This window comes from Lycorma delicatula, chromosome 7 (assembly GCF_047948215.1).
Source record: "Lycorma delicatula isolate Av1 chromosome 7, ASM4794821v1, whole genome shotgun sequence".
NCBI lineage: Eukaryota > Metazoa > Arthropoda > Insecta > Hemiptera > Fulgoridae > Lycorma > Lycorma delicatula.
The window spans coordinates 96,288,798-96,309,669 of NC_134461.1; the positions used below are offsets into that span (position 1 = coordinate 96,288,798).

A 20,872-nucleotide genomic window follows, 5' to 3' on the forward strand; every position below is an offset into this window, starting at 1 on the left:
GGAGTAGTTTGTAGAGCATTCTTATAAATGCAGACAATTTTTGCAAAGTTGGATTGGCGAGGTATGAATAATTCTTTCATTGTTGGTTTTTTATATATTTTAAAAGTACTTTTTTTATGATAATGAGATCAAAAGTATTTGTTTATTGTATTCTTATTCAGCTGTTTAATTTGTGCTATATTTATTTATGAAAGTTACTAGTCACTCATATTGTCTTGTCTTGTTGAAATAAGTGATCATGTAATCAATATATATGTGCCATTATATTACTTTGTGAGTATGTTTATTATTTATGAGTAGATGTGTTTGTTGAACAATGATTTCAGCTAGGATGCTGGAAATAAGGTAACTATTAGAAAGGCCATAAAGTTATGGCCAATATTTGTTTTGTAAAGTAATTTATTTTGTAATAATGTTTAAAAAGCATTCTTCTGAGAAGTTACCTTTTTAAGCATAAACAAATTTCCAATTACTGGGATATCTCTGTAAAAGTTTGTTATGTCAAATGATGCAATATTGGTGGAGTATGTTGATGTTTTTTATATTTTAATATTTATGAAGTCTGTGCTTTTTTATGTATCAGGTGGGGTAGTGGGCAGGGGTATTTTCATTATTTATGATGAAGGGCCAACATCTCATAATCGACTTATTTAAAGAAATGTCTTTTGTGTGTTGATATAACATGTTTGAATTTGTTTATGGACCTTTTCTGTTAAGTGGCAACATTTGCATTTCTGTTGGGAATAGTATAAATGTGCCTCGATATAAGCTGGGATGATATCATTGTTGCAAATTGGCAGCAACACCACAGTGACTGGTCCGCTGGCCACGACTCGAGAGCCAGATTATTGTTAAAGCAATAATAATTCAATTCAATATTCAATTAGTTACAATGTTATTGATCGTTTTTAATTTAAATTTTTTTTTTTTTTTTTTACAAATTGTTATCTTTTACTTTATTTAATAATAAACATATATATAAAATAAATAAACTTAAAAATTTTTTTTAAAAACATGGCAATTTTAAGAATCATGGCATTTTTCATTTGCTACAAATACCCATTCGGGCTAAATGATCATAGCAATCAATGCCTGCACATCTAATTAAAAAAAATAAATAAATAAATAATAATCATGTAGAACAATACAAAATATGAAGGATAATTTATTCGAACAGCTTGAATTTCACATTACATTGAAGAATTTTTCAAATAAATCTTTACCTCGAGTGTATAATTTCATTTTGTGCTTATTAACACATAAGCATAGACTGTGTAGAACTCCTTTTGTTTTGCAAGAATTGATTAGCTGTTTTGTTATTGGTAAATGTGACTGGTCAATTGCAGTAAATTCATTTTAGCAAATAAAAATTACATTTTTATGAAAATAATGACAACAATGAATTAAGGCTTCAACTGCATGAATGATTTCTGAGGAATGAAATACTGTAAATAAATTATGGTGCAGTGGTGGCAGTAATGATGCTCCATATGGCTATTATGTTATTCCATCCCATACCATGGCACGTTTATATTACTCCCTCGAAAATGAAAATGTTATTAATAATCCTACTGTAAAAAAAAAAAAATCACTGTGATATTATCCAAGTACATTTTCATTAATGAAGCATTACTGTGATACCTGCAAGGAATTGCCACATTATTATGCAATGCTTGAACAAAAAAATAAAGATATAAAGATAAATTAAGATACAGATGCACTCTTATCATATATTTAAATTGCAGTATTACGTCCTCAACAACATGCAATCACAGTTTTGTTGTAATCTTTATATAGCTTTAATTAAAAGTTGGTTACTTTTTTTGGAGGAAGGGGTTATATAATTCGCTTAACTAATGTAATGAACTTCACTCCCTTTGTTCTGAAAATAACAATCAAGTTCAATATACTTGTGTCACTCTATTACTTGTTCAATGTACTTTAATGCACCTTCTACTTATTTTTAAAAGTTATTCAATGGGCAAATTGTTAATGATCATCATTATTACTTAATGAGAACATGGTACTATTTAATTAGCACTAAAAGGAAACATACAGTTGTCAACATCGAAAAATTTTATTTTATGAAGAATATAAAATTTGTAATGACTTTAACATGACAGATGCAATTAAAGACCTAACCTAACGTCACATCCTCTTTTTGTAAAATTCTAAATAATCTTTATTTCGGATATTTAGGTGCCGGCAAGTTTTCATATTTATATTTTAATGTTAAACCCTCATGTAAATCAAAGTAAACATTACAGTAAAAACAATGAAATCACTGCAGTAATAAAATGAATAAATGCTGCTTGAATATAATTACTAAATTTAAATACAAAAAAATAAATAAAATTTCACTGCAGTACCTGCTGAATCCGTAATTTTCGTCGTCTATCCCATTCATTCTTTTTGGCGGCTTCAACATCAGTCAGGAACATTTTTCTATTTTTACCGACACCAAATAATGGAAGGGTCGATACTGCGACTTGAACGGACATTACTTATGCAATAAAACATGCAATTCGTCAGTGATTTACTTAGTATCTAAAACAAAACTGATATTACACAAACATTAAAATGCAATTTATAAACAATTAACGTTAAACTCCAAATCGACTTTCTAAAGTTTCAAAGTCGATCAGCTGATCCTATGTCAGCCAAGTCCACCAACATTATTTCGTCAACTGTCAGAAAAAATCGTTAAATCAGTAGAATCATTCTTGCATGTCTTTATATATTTATTATTTATTCATAACTAGAAACTCTAGCATATATGAAGGAACGATTATATTGAATTTAGTGTTGAGTTAATAATGATAAAAAAAAGCTGAACTCTATTTATATGTTACAAATCTAGACCTAACAAACAAGTAATTTGCTATTTCTATTTCCTCGATCTACGTAAAAAGCCAAAATATTAAGAAAATTACCACTGATAGTTAATTGATTAATCTACTTCAGTTAAAATTTCTCATATATATTTGGAAATCATATCATTTTTTGAGAATTATCAATTATATTCTATACTAACTGAAAATATAAACACACAAAAAAAGATTTAATTGGTCTTAAATTTTTATGCACCCCTGAAGTGAATCATTGCATTCATGTTTTCATATTAAAATATTAGTAATATTTAATTACGTTTCTATAAAGAAACGTAGTAAGATGGTAATACAACATATTGTTAGGTGGTTATAACTTTCAAATTGCAAACTCTTATAAGTTATCCAGCAGTCTCTAATGTTAGTAATGCATTCAGTAAACAGTAAAATGTACTGTTTAATTAATCTTAATATTTCATGAGTTGGAACTGGAACAAAGACACACTTTTTAGTGACATGTTTACTGCTGAAGATCCAATTACTTTCAATCTACCTACCTCTGTTATATTTTCTATAACCTATTTTTGTTTTGTCTATTTCTACAGTTATTCATGCACCATCAATCACTGAAGACTTCTGTAGTACACCATGAACAAAACTTCATGAAGACTTCAACTCCAATCCGCGTATGTTTAAGAAGATATGCCAATGTCACTGCACAAGAAATCTTGACGTGGTGGTTATACTGTTATCCAAAACACAATAAAATCAAAAAAGCTGTTTTTTAGTTAAATTTTGATGAAAAAGTCATTAACTAATGATAAAATAATAAACTGAGATAATGTAAACTCACATCCATTGCATGAAAAATCCTGATCACATGAACATGACAAAGCTATAACTGCAACTGAATTACACGATCCTCAAGCATTGATCTTCAGACTTATAATAACCATGTTACTACCTGATAGTGACAATCTATTTAATCCAATGCTTTTCTGACTCTTGAGACGTTTTTCCTTATTGTTTGCAAACCATTTCGTAGAATATATCTCAATATAAAAGAGTTTAGAGGTAGGAGAGAATAATAAACAATTGCCATGTTGAAACTGTAGGGACTGACAAAAGATCAGATCCCTACAGCTGAATTCTGTTTCTAAAAATAGAATAAGGATAACCAACTTCCAATCCAGCTTATAAGGGAATACAAGGAATGAACTGGTTTTCCCTTGTTTTCTTTAGTGAACCAAATATATAGTTGCATATCATCAAAATCCATTTGTAAGATTCAATTTTACACTGATATCTACTACACTTTTTTCACCACAATTGTAAAATGAGATTGAGTGATTGTGAAATGAGCATTATTACTCTAAGAGATATCAATACAGAGCCTGGTGTTTCATATAACTCAGATCCTTTAAATGCAGAAAAATGATAAGAAAGTTGAGGACAGATGTATAAAGCAACAAATTAAATAACTTTTTTCAGTTGTGAAATAATAATGCATTTAAATGTTGCATCTAAGTAGAAGAAATTTAACAAAACAAGTAATAAAAAAGATTGCAAATCAATGTACTGAAATGATAAAAGTTACAAAAATTTATAGCACTTTTGTTTTTAGGAGTAGGTGGGTTATTATTACTTAAAATTCTTGTTAGTGTTAAAAATTGTTCCCATCCTGATAACACTTTGAGCAGGCAAAACTAATGAAGCTGATAATCTAAATTGGTGAATAAAATAATTTATAAAATTTTTAAAACTCAAGATTTTTGGGAATTAAAAGTATTTTTAAAAAATGTAGATATAATTCTCAGTGGTGTTACTTTTAATGAGCTAAAAAATATGCTCAAATGAAATTTTCATAAAGTTTAACCCTGTACTACTTATCAATCTCTTTTTACTCAGTATTGTTCCCCTCTTTCCTCTAATTTAAAAGAAATTAATAAATCATATCTTAAACACAAGCTACTTCACCAAATTTCGAAATTATGCATTAAACCAAGAAGCATAAATCTGAGATATAAATTCAACTGAGGCACACTTAGGAACTGGGGTTCCTAAAGGAACAACTTCACCTATACCTAAAACTGCGTGGCTATAAAACTATTTGAATGAATTATAAACCATTTAGTCAGGCACTCACTAGAAGTAAACATATATTCAACATGCAGAATTTATATCCAAGATTCAATATTTTTAAACCTGTGAGACCTCAAATGTTGAGGATTACAAAACTCTAGAGATTTTTATTGGCCAACAGCAATACTTTGTTAGGAACAGGCTGAAGGTTAAAAAACTAAAAATTGATGTGTGTGTGTGTGTGTGTGTGTGTGTGTGTGTGTGTGTGTGTATATATATATATATATATATTCAAAATTATACTATTTACAATTTATTGATTATTATGTACAATTAATTGAAGACTTCTCAACTAATTTTTTCTTACACAGAAGTGAAATAATAATTAACATAATTTATAACTTTTTTTACTTTCCTTGGCCACCATCTGTTGTTGAGTTCAGATTAACAATACTTCTCAGCCTGGTGATCCACGTATCATATGTTCAGCCACTTATTGAAGTACTTAGGTAGTAGTAGGTGATAAAGTACAAGTTATTGATTTCAAGAACAAATGAAGCACTACCTACATCCCTGAGTCAAGAAAGCTCTACTAGATATTTGGAGAATTCTAGAATAACATATAACACAATTAAATATTTCAAAACTGTAATTAAAATGAAAATGCTATTTTACATTTTATATATATAATAAATTGAGTTTGTGGTTACTACCACAAACTCAATTTTAAGTCCCATTACTCTATTTAATTTGTAACAGTGACCTCTTTTTACTTCCTTGTACTAAGTAAAGGAAGTATTGTGATCGCGAAAAATTTTGGTTTTCAGATTTCAATGGATATATCCATTTTGACCATCCCTGAATCCATTTTGACTAATCCATTTGGCATGACGTTTGTATGTACTTACATATGTTCATATGTATCTCGCATAACTCAAAGACGATTAAGCCATAGAATGTTGAAATTTTGGATTTAAGACTGTTGTAACATCTAGTTGTGCATCTCCCCTTTTGATTGCAATCGACTGGACTAAAAGTGTCCAAAAAAAGCCCAAAATACAAAAAATTTGGATTATGGACTTTTCTTTAACTGCAGTAATAAGCCCTCATTGAGAGGTTTTCAGTGATATCATAAGTGGTGCTTATTTTCATTGGTTCCAGAGTTACAGCCAAATAAAATTTTAATTAATGAAATATTTGGATCTTACAAAGGGAAGGCACATCGGTTAGAGTGTGACTTCATTTCCTTTTTTTAACTTTCATTTTTTAATTTAAATAACTGATTTTACAATCAATTAACCTTTGATTGTAAAAAAAATTTACAATAAATAATATTCAATGACAATAAAAAAAAATATGAAAAAAATCAGAAGTTATTAGTGAAATAAAAGTGTGTATATGTTACTTAATAGGCATACAAGTAAGACATACGTACAAGGAAATCATGTGGTGTGGACAGCAAATTTTTTAATATTGTAAATGGGAAGATTTCTTTGTATGGTGTTGAAAAATCAACACTAATTTCCAGCAATACTATTGTGAATCTGGGGGACAAAAGTTTTGTTTAACACCAAATTAATTTAAATCCTGTAATATGTGAATCTAACTTAATTTCAGAACAATTTTTCGTTCCATTTAATTTGTAATTAAATTGTCTATTTTCTTTTTTTAAATATTTCAATAACTGATCTAATTTCTAACATCCTTTTATTTTATTCTTCTTCAGTAGTGAATAGAAATCGAATTGTATAGTGATTAGTAGTAATTTTTAAACATTTTAAGTAAAACTTTTAAAAAAAACTCAACTAGTTTGAGTAATATATTGACAATTATTTTTCTATGTCAATTTCACACTTTTTTTAAATTGTAATAAGTAATGTTCGTTTTATGAGCTTTTTTTAGAGTGGGGAATAAAGAAAGAATAAAATAAATGGTGGGGGAAATGTGTATACAATACTACACATAGCGTCGGATGGAAACATACGTAATCGTTCACTCTGGTGTCGCATACACGGCAAGTAATACCTAATTCAAAAAGTAGTGGTAAACGGCCTGACGGTTAATTATATCACGTGCGTATAATAACGGGGGTTTAACTGCAAAAAGTGTGCTAGTAATTTAATAATTAAATACAATAATTTACTAAAAAAAAAAAAAATCGTAATGGCTAATTCATTAGAAACAGAAGATAAATTAGATCAACTTATGTTACATCTTGGTAAGTTTTATGTAAATGTACGAAATTAATTTAACAATTAAAGCAATACGTCAGTCATTTGATCAAAATTTTTATTCAACTTTTCTATTAAATAAATTTATACGAAATCTGATTTTGATTGATTTTAATAAAGAAACAGAAAATTAAATCATTAAAAAGGAAGAAAAAAGTGTAATTTATACATACATTACGTCTAACATTAACGAACTAAATAAAGATATTATCAAGATATTATTTCTAGGGATTATTGTTGGTAATCTTATCACGGGATAAATATATTGAAAACTTTTGGAATAAAGCAATATAAGTCAGGTGTGCTATAAAAAAACTATTCATAAAAAAATAATAAAGATACATTAGTTTATCATATATCTCTCATTTTATAATGTTAAGTTCATTGATTCTGTTAATTCATCATATTAATGAGTTATTGGAATTCATAAATTAATATTAAATCTACGATAAAAATATAAAATTAAGTATTTATAATATTCGCTAAATGTTGTGACATTAAATTTACTCATCATGTCTGTATTTTTAATCTATAAACATTATCTATATTCCCCTACGATTTTTTTAAACATTTAGAAAATTTCAATTTTCTTTCTTTCTTAAATCATTAAAACTTTTATAGGGTACTTTTTCATTTATCTTTCGAGATCGGGGATGATTTAAAAAAAAAAGATTTATTAGCGGCTGCCTAGAAACTGAATAGAATTTTTAAAAATATTTAGATTTTCTAAGACCAGTTTTTGGAATGTTCGATCGAAACCACTTTTAAACTCTCTGACATCGTTTACAATTTCTTATTCTTTTATTTATTATTCTTCCCCTAAAGATTACTGATATGCGTAGTTTCTTAGATTCTTTCTGTGTTAAACGATATGGTGGATAATATTGAAAAATTTTTTAACTACAAATCAATATTATAAAACTAAAGGATTTCTTGTTAATTGAGAATTCAGTTTTATTATAGTTTTATATAGATTGTTTGATAATTTTATTTTTCGTTACGTTAAGATAATTTTTAGATTCGTATAATTATTTAACGATAGCAATTGAACTTTATGCATTTATATAATACTTATGTATTTTTTATAAACTTCAAACTTCAAAAAATCTATATAATGTATTATTTTTCTCTTAAACAGCATTGATCTAAGCCTGTAAAATGGAAGGCATTAGCATAATTCGACCATTAAGTTTAACTTTCGATATATCGAAAATTTTCGATGTATCTAATGTACAATAATTAAGTAGCCGGTAACTGATCTATTGGTATACCAAATATTCTCACGACCAATTTCTCATGTTTGTAAGAATTTAATAAATGTGTGAACAAGGAATAATTTAATGGTTCATAAAATACTAGTGGATGTATGGCTGGTATACTTTTTAAATCCGGTTGTAGATAATGGAGTATAAATAAATTTGAATAAGTATGTTGTTACTCAGATCGATAGAAAAATAATTATAAATTCAATGTGTTATCTTTAAAGTGGATAAGTGTTATAATCCATAAATAATAAAGAAACTATTCTAATATTTTCTTGATCAGAGCAATATCATAAAATACAAAATTATTATGAAAAAAAGAAGAAATGGTTAAAGTTAACATAAATGTATAAAAAATAATAAATATACAAGTTTTAAATTTAAAAAAACACGACTGCCGAAAGAAAACTAAAAAAAAAAAAATAGGATGTCCGGCCAGTGCAGATCATTTCACGACAGTATAATATAGAAATGCGGAGCCCGTAAATTTCGGACCATTGCCTTCAGATCCGCGAAGGCTTTATGTCAATATGACTTGGTTAAAATGCCCACGTACTATAAACTTATCGTTGCCTATATCTTGGAAATGACACTGTTCATTTCATTCGATGTATCGATTTTTCTGCGTTATTTGTATATAGTATAATTTTTTTTAATTTATTTGAACTCACACATATATTAGAGCCTACGGCATTCCCGGTAACGTAAGGATTCCAGTGCGGAGTCATACATCTAAATTGGTTCAGCCGTTCAGCTGCTACGGTGGAAAAAACATAATACATCCTAAATACATTACACTCCTTTTTGGGCAGTCATGAAATAAAATAATAATAAAGCAAATATTTGAATTCAGTAAGCAATTAAGATCATTTTGAAACAGAATAACAGTTTAAAAGAATGACTTAAATTAAGTATTAACTCATATTATTCGTACATGACAGTCTAAATGCAGAAGTATTATTATTATTATAACTGTAAAACTTCAAAAAAGTTATGCTTAGTAAAAGAAAATGTAAGATTTTACAAAACTAGTAAGAATCATTTATATAAGTTGATAATTAAAAAAAAAAAACAATTTAAAACAAAAATGTAAGATACGCTCTCATAGGTCCAAGTATTGCGTTGTGTAAGAGAAATATATACAAATAAAGTAGTGGATTTATAAATAAAGTGTAAATGAAGAAGTGATATCTTTCTCATTTAGCTTTATTTTTTCTCGCGCTATAAAAATTCATCTCGTAATAATCTAAAGTGTAGAGGGAGTTTAAATTGAGCAAATAGTAAAGTGTAGGCTGAGTCTTAGCTAATTAAATATTAATATAAAAATTTAATTTCTATTTTTATATGACTTAATTAACTCGCACAGATAAATAATTAATTAAAGCGGCAGTGTGAATAATTTTTTTCCGGCTTTGCTCGTAAAACATATTATAATCTAATAATTAACTATTAAATCACAATAGAATTAGTAAAAATTAATTTTACCTACCCCTTTCCTTTTAAAATATTTATCAAAATTAGACTTAAACATATCTAAAACATATTTTCTACTAATAATTAACTATTATAAATTACAATAAAATTTGTAAAAACCGGCATTCATTGAAATTCATAATTTGAAATTTTTTTGGGAATGGGTGATATTAAAAAAAAAAAAATGTATATATTACGTAATTAATCATACCGTAAAGACAATAGATAAATAAGGAAAATTTACCCATAGGGGATGTTTATTAAAATATTACAACCCCCTACACCTGCATTTCCCTACTTCTAGACGGATTTTTAAAAAAATCAAATGAAATCTTTCCTCCTGTTTATAGAAGTAATCATCCTACAAAACGTTTTTTAACAAAATATTTTATTATAATTTTTTTAACAAAAAAAAACAATTATAAATGTACTAATCCACGAATAAAAAAGGAATTACTTCAACATTGTCTTGATCTGAGCAGTACCATAAAATCCAAAATTATTATGAAAAAAAGAAGAAATTGTTAACGTCAACGTAAATATATAAAAAATAATTAATTAATATATAAATTAATAAGAAAACGAGTATTTGAATTTAGTAAGAAATTAAAATCAGTTTGAAATAGAATAGCTTAAAGGAATGGCTTAAACTGAGTATTTACTCATATTATTCGTGCATAACAGACTAGATGCAGAAATTTTGTTATTATTATTATTATAGGAATTAAATATTTTGGTATATTTTTATGTATTAACCTGCATTTAAAATTTTTAAATTAAAAATCTGGAAGCAGTGTAATATAAACGGACAATAAAACGTCGAGATCGTTTCATTGTCCGCTTTATCAGAAATTTAAATGGGTTATGAAGCAATATTACATTGTTATTAAGTTAATAACAATGCAATGTTATTAACTTAATAATATTTACTTAAAACATAACAGATAATTAATATATGTATATAATAAAAAGTAATAAAATATATAATTTATTATATATAAATAATAATTATAAATTATTATAATAATATAAATGAAATTAAGATATTATTATTAACTTAATTTTCTTTTATTTCAGTAAATACTGATGATTCAGTAAATTGATAATTCTGTATTTACTTAATTTAGTTGATTTTTATTTATTTTATGGAGTTTTCTTTCATTGAGTATATAATATATTATCGAACAGATTTAATTGAATCAATATTTTTATCCTTCATGTGTTAAAAATTAATCTTCGAATTTGAATACTTGATTGTGGATACCGGTATTCTTTGGTGGTTGAGTTTTAATTAATCACACGTCTCAGGCCTGAATCTGTTCAAGATTATACGTTTTATTGTACATAAACACAGTTATTGATGAGTCGTTAATGACTTTAATTGCTGATGTGGCTGTAAATAAAAATGTATATATAAAAAGTTATAAAAAAAAGAGTTGACAACTATGAGATGTTTCTGATACACGACTTAAACACACACACGCGCGCGCACGCACGCACAACTTAATTAAAAATGTTTATCTTTTTATTTAAATATAATATTTTTTCGTTTATTTAATTCAACGATTTTAATTAAAGCGCGTATGCATACTGTATTTAATTTGCACGGGCATTAGCGGGGACGGTCGGCACTAACTAAAATAATGTAATTTTACAAGTTACATAGAACAAATTTTGCTTGTACGATCGGGTACTGGTGTAGCCGCGAGGCTTGCGCTAAGCCTCGCGGCTACACCCGCGAGTTGGCTACACTTTTACCCGGTTGAATCGGTACCTGGTGCGCTACCAGGTACCGATTCAACCGGGCGATCGAGATCGAGACTCAGCCAGACCGACTTACTTTTTTTACACTCTAAATATTATTTATTTATTTAATTCTACCCCTTACATGTGACATCACTACATAGCAGACGACTATAACAGCATTTTTTGGTGTGGGGATGCGATTTTGACAACTTTTTTTGCAAATATTGTTATATTTTAATTGTTAACAATTGTGCCTAAGAAAAATATGACCTTAATTAGGCGAAATCTCGAGATACTGGTGATCTTGCACTACAGCCTCACCCCCTTGACCTTTTAAGTTGAAAATTTAATGGCATCAATGCCCCATATATTGAAGTAATCTGACCAAGATTGATCTAAATCGGTCCAGTAGTTCTGTAGATATAAGGTGATTTAGAAGCCAACACCAAACACATACATATGAACATAAACATCCGGAAAATTTCCATCAGGTTTTTTTTTTGTTTGTCCTTAGGTATCAAAACGTCAAGATCCGATGAAAACCGTATATACCCAAACTGGACCGATTATAATCCTTACCCTTTACAGCTATAGCGCTACACGGAAAAGTAAAAAAGTATTTAGCGCAAAGATGTTGCGATAAATAAATAAATGTAGCTATTAAAAAAAAAATTCAATTTTTTTTCTTGTTTGAAATATTCGGCTACATCCAATAAACAGTTATGAAATAAAATTAGGTTATGTAAATTTAATATTATGAAATATTGTTTTACGTTTTGACCAATTCTGATTATTAGGCATCAATTTAATAACATTGTGTAAAATACAGAAGCTAAATAAATAAACAAACATTGCAATTAAGGTCAGTGACAACAAGGACTAGACCTGATAAAGAAAAAATTCAACTATAAATACCTGCTACATTTTACATCTATATTTATTTTTTGTAGAATATTCATTTAAAATTAAGATAATAAAAGTACAAAGTATATTACCGTTTAGCTTACTTACGTTAAAAAAATCAACGGTTAAAATAAATGTAATAAAAAATCAATATTCGAAGAAGTAGCTTTGTTAGAGTTGAAAGTGTTAATTTTAGGAAAAAATTCTTTTTCATAAAATTTGTCGAGTAAAAAGGAAAATTTATTTATTTATTTAACATCTTTCGGGCTTTTCATCGTGAATTGTAACGTCATAATATAACCTGTATATATGCCCTCGAGAAGAAATGGATAATTTATATGATAATTCATTTTTATTTTACTGAATCAAATAAATATATACTTCTGATTTTAAAACGTAAAATGATTAAAAAGGCATATTTACCTCTAAAACAGGGTTGAGAATATATAAAAATATATAAAATTTAATTTTAACATATCCGAAAATAATTTAACTAGACTTAGGCTTATTATTTTTTTAACTTGCACATTCAGAAATATTTCCATAATCAGTCAATATAAATAAAATTAAAAAAATTAATAATAATGAAATTAGCTTCTTACCAGTAAAGTTAAAAAAACTTGAATATATTATCATCTTATGTAAAAGTTTAATTTAGGCACATTATGCGCTATATAAAGTAATTTTCGTCAGATATTTTTTTATATTTATTTTCCTAATTGTACGTTGCAATCTGTTCAACTAATGAACGATAAGCAACCCCCCCCCCCCACAATGAAGATGATATTTATGACATGTAAATGAGGTGTAGTCATATACAGATTCAGGCCGACAATTCCTGAGACGAGTGGTTAATATTTGTGGTTAAATAATTGGAAAAAAACCAACTGGATGTAAACGTTTGAATATGATGATAATATAACTGTTTAAAATTATTTTTTTATGTATTCTTCTGATGATATGAAAGCCGAAAGTGCTGAAGTTGTTTTTTAAAGAGATTGAATTTTTTACTTTATTTTAATGTTTTTATAAATTTTAAACGATTCAAAAGTTTTATGAGAGTCACGTCATTGTTACGAAAAGTAATTTTTGTTGTTCATCACACTGCGGCAGACATGACTTTTGTTGCTATAATTAAAATTGAAAAATTATTATATATATTCGTATTTATATATATTTATTTCTTATACAAAAGAAGAATTATAATTTCTCGCCCTTCTGTATACTGGATATAGTAGCCAGGACGTGCTTTGAAAGTGATGTCGTCCCCCAGATATCTGCTTTAAAGTGACATATTAAATTGAGTTCTTCACTTAACGAAAAATTAGTTAATGAAATAAACAGAGAAAAAGATAAATACAGAATTATTGCTTACTACATCTTTTATTTTAAAGTTGACTCATGGTATTGGTTATAATTAAGAGAGGGACATTTATATTAATTATTGAAGCTGTGTGGAATAAGTACAGCCAAGTAAAGTATTCCCAGTCCCTCTATATTGACTAACGTGAAATATTTTGTGGTGTCCTATATTTCTGTTACTAGCCATCTTTTGTGATGTCATTATTTTTATGTAGTTTTTTTATCATGTATTTAATCTTTTGACTTCAACATATATGTTATATCCATGTAAACTTCAGTTTAAAATGATAAAATACAGTATTTTTCTGCCACATACAGGTCGATTTTTTTTTTGTTGTTGCTGAAAAAGTCAATTTTTTTTAACTGTTATTCATGTCAAGTTAACTTATATCGATTTTTCTACGGCTGTATTATAATGTTTGAATTACGCGGCTGGAAGCTGTGTCATAACGAGGGTCACTATGAAACAAATTTTCATTTCGATACAGGTGTTCAACCAATGAAAAGCTTACTCTTTTCAACCACTGTCCAATCAGAAACGGGTATTGTTTAATAATATCAGGTCTAGTTTATTTTGAAGTCGAGAGTTCTAAGGTTCCTAGTAAAGGCAGTTACGTTTATACGGATTTCAATACTAAATCGTGGATACTGGTGTCCTTTGGTGGTTGGGTTTCAATTAACCACACATATCAGGAATGGTCGCCTGAGATTGTACAAGACTACACATTTCATTTGTTGTTTGTTGTTCTCGAAGCTAAAGAGAAAAAGAAAAAAATGTATTATACTTTGATTTTAATCTGATCTAGTAGTTAGCAAGCAGAGGTTAATTTGAAAGTAGATCAATAGGTTCTAGATCAATAAAGTTTCTATATTATACTATGTTTATCCTTTTGTTAATTATGTTGGATTCTAAGGAAAAAATGTCTTTAATCCCGATCGATATTAAAAAAAAAAAAAAAAAAAAAAAGAAAAACAGAACTTTTGACTAATAACCTATTGTCACTGAAATGTATTGTTTAATGTATTTTTTTTTTTTAAATATTCCGTAAAAAATATATTCTTCTATTATTGATTTAAAACAATAATTCCAATATTTTCTCAGCCGTAGAAAAAATAAGGTATGCAACTCTCTATAATAGTCATTAATGCACTCTTCCGGAGTTTACGACACGAGTCTTGGCGAGTTCGTTACTTCGCACTCGTGCAGTAATGGCTATCATTATAGGCTCATAACATAATTTACTATTATTAGAATTAAATACTCTACAAATTTTTTACAGAATTTTATTTTTTACTGGCAATTTAAAAAAAATATATTGTACGTCAAACCTAACAAAAATTGTGTTTTGCCACACCGTATTTTTTGTTTTATAAGCATTTTCTCAAAATTTACTAGAGTTACAATTCTAAGGACTTTTTATTAATTTTTCAGCTTAAATATCGATTAAATACAAAATTTATCTCTTAATTTTAGTATAAAAAATTTTAATAATGTTTCATTTTGCCCTTGGAGTAGAGATTACGGGGATATTTTTCGTAAACTGTGATGCAATAACGAAGCATTTCCGGACCATGTTCATATATATAAACTTTTCTTTATTTTCACTTGTAGAACATGTCCTGAAATTCTTCGTAAGATACTCTTTTTATATATCATGATTTTACTTTGTAGGTTTTACCTTGTATATTTTTTTTTTACATAGAAAAAAATCCCAACGTTTTAAAGTAATATAAATTATAGCCTATCTTATAAAATATATTTCTTTTCAGTGTACGACTATTTAAAACAAATTTAAAACAAAAAAATATAGGCAGAAAGTGGGTTTTTCACATCCAATTTTTATAATTTTGTACATTTAATAATTTCCATTAAAAAATTAACAAGAGATTAAAAAAAAATTATAAAAGAAACAAATACGAGTATTAAGTATTTTTTATTTTTACTGTTTTCCTAAAACGAAGTAAAAAATGAAGAAGGTAATAAATATGAATACAAAAGACAGAAAAAGAATTGAAGAAACAGAAATTGAATCGGTAAATAACAAAATCAGGTGATTCTTTGAAAATGTTGTTATTATTACGACTATTTTGTAATATTTTTTTTTATTATTTCTAATGTGTACGTTGCAATATGTTAAGGTAGTAAACAATAAGCAAAACATCCTGGTCCAATAAGATGAAGTTGATAAGAATGACATGTAAATGATGTGTAGTCTTGTACAGATTCAGGCCGACATTCCTGAGATCTGAGATTAATTGAACCCCAACCACCAAAGTACACCGATATCTACTCTGTGGTATTTGAATCCTTTACTAGAATTCGAACCTGAGAACCTGCGACTTCGAAAATCAGCTGTTAAACAAGTGATTTGAGACGACCAGTTTACCATTAGATCAGCCTGGTTGGCTTTTCTAATATAAATATTATTTTTAATTGACTTTTAACAATTTTATTTGACTAGAATAAAAAAAAATAATTATCTTTATTTTACCTATAAAACTTAATAAAATAAATTACTAAAATAAAACACGCCAAATAAATATTTACAGTAAACTAGAAATAAAGTAAAGAAGGAAATCTAGTTTATATAAAAGAGTTTTTTTTTGTAAAAAGTAAATTTTTCAATTCCCATCCAATTTCTTATCAGACTACCTTTTAATTTTTAGACATAAAATATTTGAAAATTTTATTTTTTCTAGAGATGAAATAACTAGAGATGGAAATTTTCTACTGCTAATCTCAACTCCTAAAATTTTAGAAGATATTCATTTTTATTACAAGGGAGAGAGGTATTTTTATTTTTTTTTCAAAGAGGATCTCAAAATATTTTTCAGTATTTTATCTTTTCATCAAAGGGGGCAATATGTATGAAAATTTTAAACATTCTGTGATATGAGGAATTACTTTTTCCAATAGACGGAGATAACAGAGAACACAATAGCTAGACTTATTCTCAATATTAGGAGAATATCCATTAAGTTCAACGTAATATTATCAATTTTATAAGAAATATTTAATAAACATAACATAGAACCTAATCTTTATATATGTGCTAAAATTATAACAGATTCTATTAAGAAACAGAAGTAGAAAAAAATTAATAATAATTTATTTATTTAATTACATAGTAGCAACACCCTTCGACCTCTTACAGTTATTCGATGAATGATAAATTAATTTTATAGCATGTGAAAATTATCATGCCTGACCGGGATTCGAATCCGGGTTAATAATATTAGTAGCTGTATACGTCTTTTAAAGTTGTATTGATATTCACTCATAAAAAGAGTTTCTCTGTAGAAAATACTGTAACTACAACTGCAGAATACTTTAAGATAATCTGACCAAGAATCTCGATGTAGTAGGCGGAGTCATTTTGTCTTAAAAACAATTTATTTATTACACGTCATATAAATTTAGTCGAACTGAGTGGCGTTATTGCGGTTATAAGTTCTTAGATATATTACTTCATAAAGGAATGGCCCTTGGTCATTTTCCGAAAAATATTTCCCAAAAATTAAGGTTGTTTTACATTTCACTGCTGTAAATTTCAGCTCCCTTTAAGTTTTTATCGAAGTTATTTAAAAATAATTTGTAAGAATGTTTTCCTAATAAATTTTGTATAAAAATTCTAATTTCTTTAATATTACTTACAGAAATTGTTAATTGAAGTTGATCCTCACTGATTAAATTAAAAAAATAGAAAAAACTTTTGCTTAGAGAAGGATGAATTAAAGAGCATGATTAAAAATTAACAGTCGCCTCCACAAGTTTTTACTAATTTAAAATAGCTTTAATAATTATCTTGTTATTATTAAATAACAAATACAAAGAGCAAAATCGCAAATAAAAGAGGGGATAACTAGAAGATAATTAATTTTACTGGTATGACGTAATACTATTAAGAAAATAATTATGATTATTCGTCCTTCAACTACTACCGGCTAAAGGATAAAGCATAATTTTATTAAATGACTAAGAAGAAAATTAAAAAAAACGTGTCCTTAATTTTAAGTAACTAGAGAATTAACAATGTATTCAATTTAAAATTAAACAGGGGAAAGTATTGTAATCAGTCAAAAAATACTTCCCTCCCTATTTAGTGGTCTTTGAGTCCAGAAATATTAAAATTATTTTTATAAAATTCTATATATTTACATGTATGTACAATTATGTTTGCATACACTTAGCCTTATACCTTAGGATCCGTAATCATGAAATTTCTTGAATATCAAAGGGACTCCCTCCTGAGAACGGGTTTAAAATAACGTAAATTCACTGCAAAGCAATTTAATTTAGGATATTGTACTTAAAAGAATTTTAGTAATTATAAAAATTCATTTCTATCAAAAAACCCACTACTAACTGACCTATAATAAATCAGTAAGGGTTAATTAAAACATTAATCTTTTATATCTGCTTTAATTGAACTGATAGTTTGAACTAGACATAATTAAATGTTATAGCTTAGTTTATAACAGTCTGTATTTCCTTCGGGCACTGAACCTATATCATTTTTCTATTTAATAATACACAGTATAGTTCTTCTCAGTGATACTAGTTAGGACACACCAAAAATAATGTAGTATAAGAATAATAATTTTTTTTTTTTATTTCTGGAGGGGGTACGATGATTTGCATTTACGTACTCGGGTATAAAAATTGAGAGCACGGTCTTTTAGTGTTGGACTCCTGGAAAAACCAGACAACCAACTAAAACACTGACTACCACCAAGAAGAGGCAGGCAGCTTGGGAAACAATTGACACACTAGAACGACCCGACAGCCTTTGTGTAGTGTGCACGTCCTATGGACAAATTAATATATATAAACTGTGATCCATATGCGTTTTTAAGTTATTTTGTAAGCCGCGGGAGGCTCCGTGACTGAGGTTAAGAAAATCAATCAAGCCCTAATTATTTCAATAATTTTCTTCTTAAACTGCACTTCATTCAGCCAGAAATCTACTTGATTTTGAAATTTAACAGCAACACCAGTACATCTTTCTTTTGGTGATTATGGTTGAACCAACATTTGTACGAAATAATCTGTAGCCTCTTATTGAACGATATGGATTACGAATAGTTACAGGATAATTTATAGGAAGGTGATTATGTAAGTTTCTATGGGAGTGAACGAGGTCGAAGTAGATTCGCCTCGAGGATAAGGACGGAAGGTTGAGTTATTTAGATAAATCTGCTTTACCAGTGCTGCCATAAAAGTTATTAAATTTGTGTTTAATCCAGTTGAGGTAACGATTCTGGACACTTTCAATAAGATAAGATGTGCAAGCACGATTACTGTTCCACACAACACAAGAGAACTCGAAATGACTTCTGACAAGTGCCTTATACAAAATATTACATGTATTAAGATTTATAAACCTTCTATGGAGCTACAAAATCAGACCTAGATCCCGCCGAGCCCTACTGACCGTGCCTTCAATATACTCCATAAAGTACAGCCCTGAATCCAAAATAATAATAATAATAAAAATATAATAATAATAATGCCCTGAGGTAGGTAATCCTCACGTCCGGAACACACCATCTAGGTACCACATCCAGGGCGGCAACAGCTGTACATACGTACAATACATATAGCTGACGAACGGGGCTCCGTGTATATTCCTCAGAAATGTGATCTTTTTGACCTGGCTTACACCTTCAGGTCACTTTTTTGGATTGGATTAAATTGGCCATCTGCGGATCATGTACACCGAAAATTATTTGGAAATAGATTTACATTAGATTTAGAGCTGGCAATGTGGCGACCAGGATCGATGAAATTGCAGGTGTAACGGAGACCCCTTCTGTTGTCCATATGCTTCCTGCGATGGCAAGCATACAGCGAAGGTGCCCACGTATGTCGGGGTATGGGAGCCCTAAAAAGCTTCGGTGAGTAGGGGCCTGGAGTCAGTGCATAGATTGCGCATCCGCACTCTGCCAGGACATATGCCGGTTCCACCGGAGTACCGGATCGGACCTCCAGGGTTATTAGCTCTGGAGTGGGGGTGTACCCCAGCGGTTAGCCTTGCTACGGAAGAGATCAAACAGAATGCAACAACTTGAGCAACAAAACGTGGCAGAAGGTGCACGTAAACACCCTCGTTTAGAACAACTGATTCGCCACAAGCGAAGAGGAAACGTATTAAGGAGACAAAGAAAATCAGAAAAGATACTCACAGAATCAGTAGAGACTTTATGAAAGCTTTGTTTGGCAATAATGCGCCCAAACCAAGATATTTAATCATTACGATAGCCAGAGAGATTACGAATTGTGCTGGTGGTCCTATCAAGGAGATTCGAAAGACTTTTAATGGATTATACGTCGAAACTATTAACGATATTCAAAGCCAAAAAGTTCAGTCTATGAAGAAGATCGGTGAGTTCGCGGTGTCTGTACAACCTCATAGTACGCTTAACTCATCGAAAGGAATCGTTTGCCGTGAACTTCTTAATTGCACGGAAGAAGAAGTAGTAGAGGAAATGTCGAGTCTAGGAGTCATTCAATGACGCAGGTTAACCACGAGGAGAAATGGTGAGGTTCTTCCTTCAGCGTCGCATGTGTTAACTTTTAATAGGTCCAATCTTCCTGAAAAAGTACGAATTGGCATACATTGGCTTGATGTACATGAATTCATTCAGCAACCTATCCGATGTTTTAAGTGTCAATGTTTCGGACACACTGCGGTCATATGTGAAGCGCAAGAAATCTGCGTGTGTGGACTGAAAACACATGAGGGTGATCCATGTAAAGATCCCCCAGTCTGCATTAATTGCAAAGGGCACCACAACTGCTGATCAAGGAACTGCCCGGTGTATAAATTGGAAACGGACATTCAGGAAGTTAAAACGCTTCAAAAGGTAAGCTATCCTGAAGCGAGGAATATTGTTAACAATAGAACACCTCGACCGACAACTACTTACTGCAGAAGCAGCTGCCCCTTCGTCATCTAAAGTTAACGTAGAGCAGTTGCTTACT

General features: G+C 28.9%; 2 protein-coding genes across 4 annotated transcripts in view; one reads left to right on the forward strand and one right to left on the reverse strand.

Moving 5' to 3' along the window:
- The window catches only part of LOC142327630 (uncharacterized), a 45,872-nt gene extending 43,235 nt beyond the window's left edge, over positions 1 to 2,637 (reverse strand). The window contains exon 1 of the mRNA XM_075370837.1: positions 2,370 to 2,637. Within this exon, the coding sequence (XP_075226952.1) occupies positions 2,370 to 2,501 (132 nt within the window). The 5' untranslated portion in view covers positions 2,502 to 2,637. The remainder of the gene's footprint in view (positions 1 to 2,369) is intronic.
- A 4,252-nt stretch (positions 2,638 to 6,889) lies between these two features.
- The window catches only part of LOC142327396 (organic cation transporter protein), a 146,270-nt gene continuing 132,287 nt past the window's right edge, over positions 6,890 to 20,872 (forward strand). For all 3 annotated transcript variants that reach the window (XM_075370427.1, XM_075370429.1, XM_075370428.1), the window contains exon 1: positions 6,890 to 7,128. In XM_075370427.1, the coding sequence (XP_075226542.1) occupies positions 7,074 to 7,128 (55 nt within the window). In that variant the 5' untranslated portion in view covers positions 6,890 to 7,073. The remainder of the gene's footprint in view (positions 7,129 to 20,872) is intronic.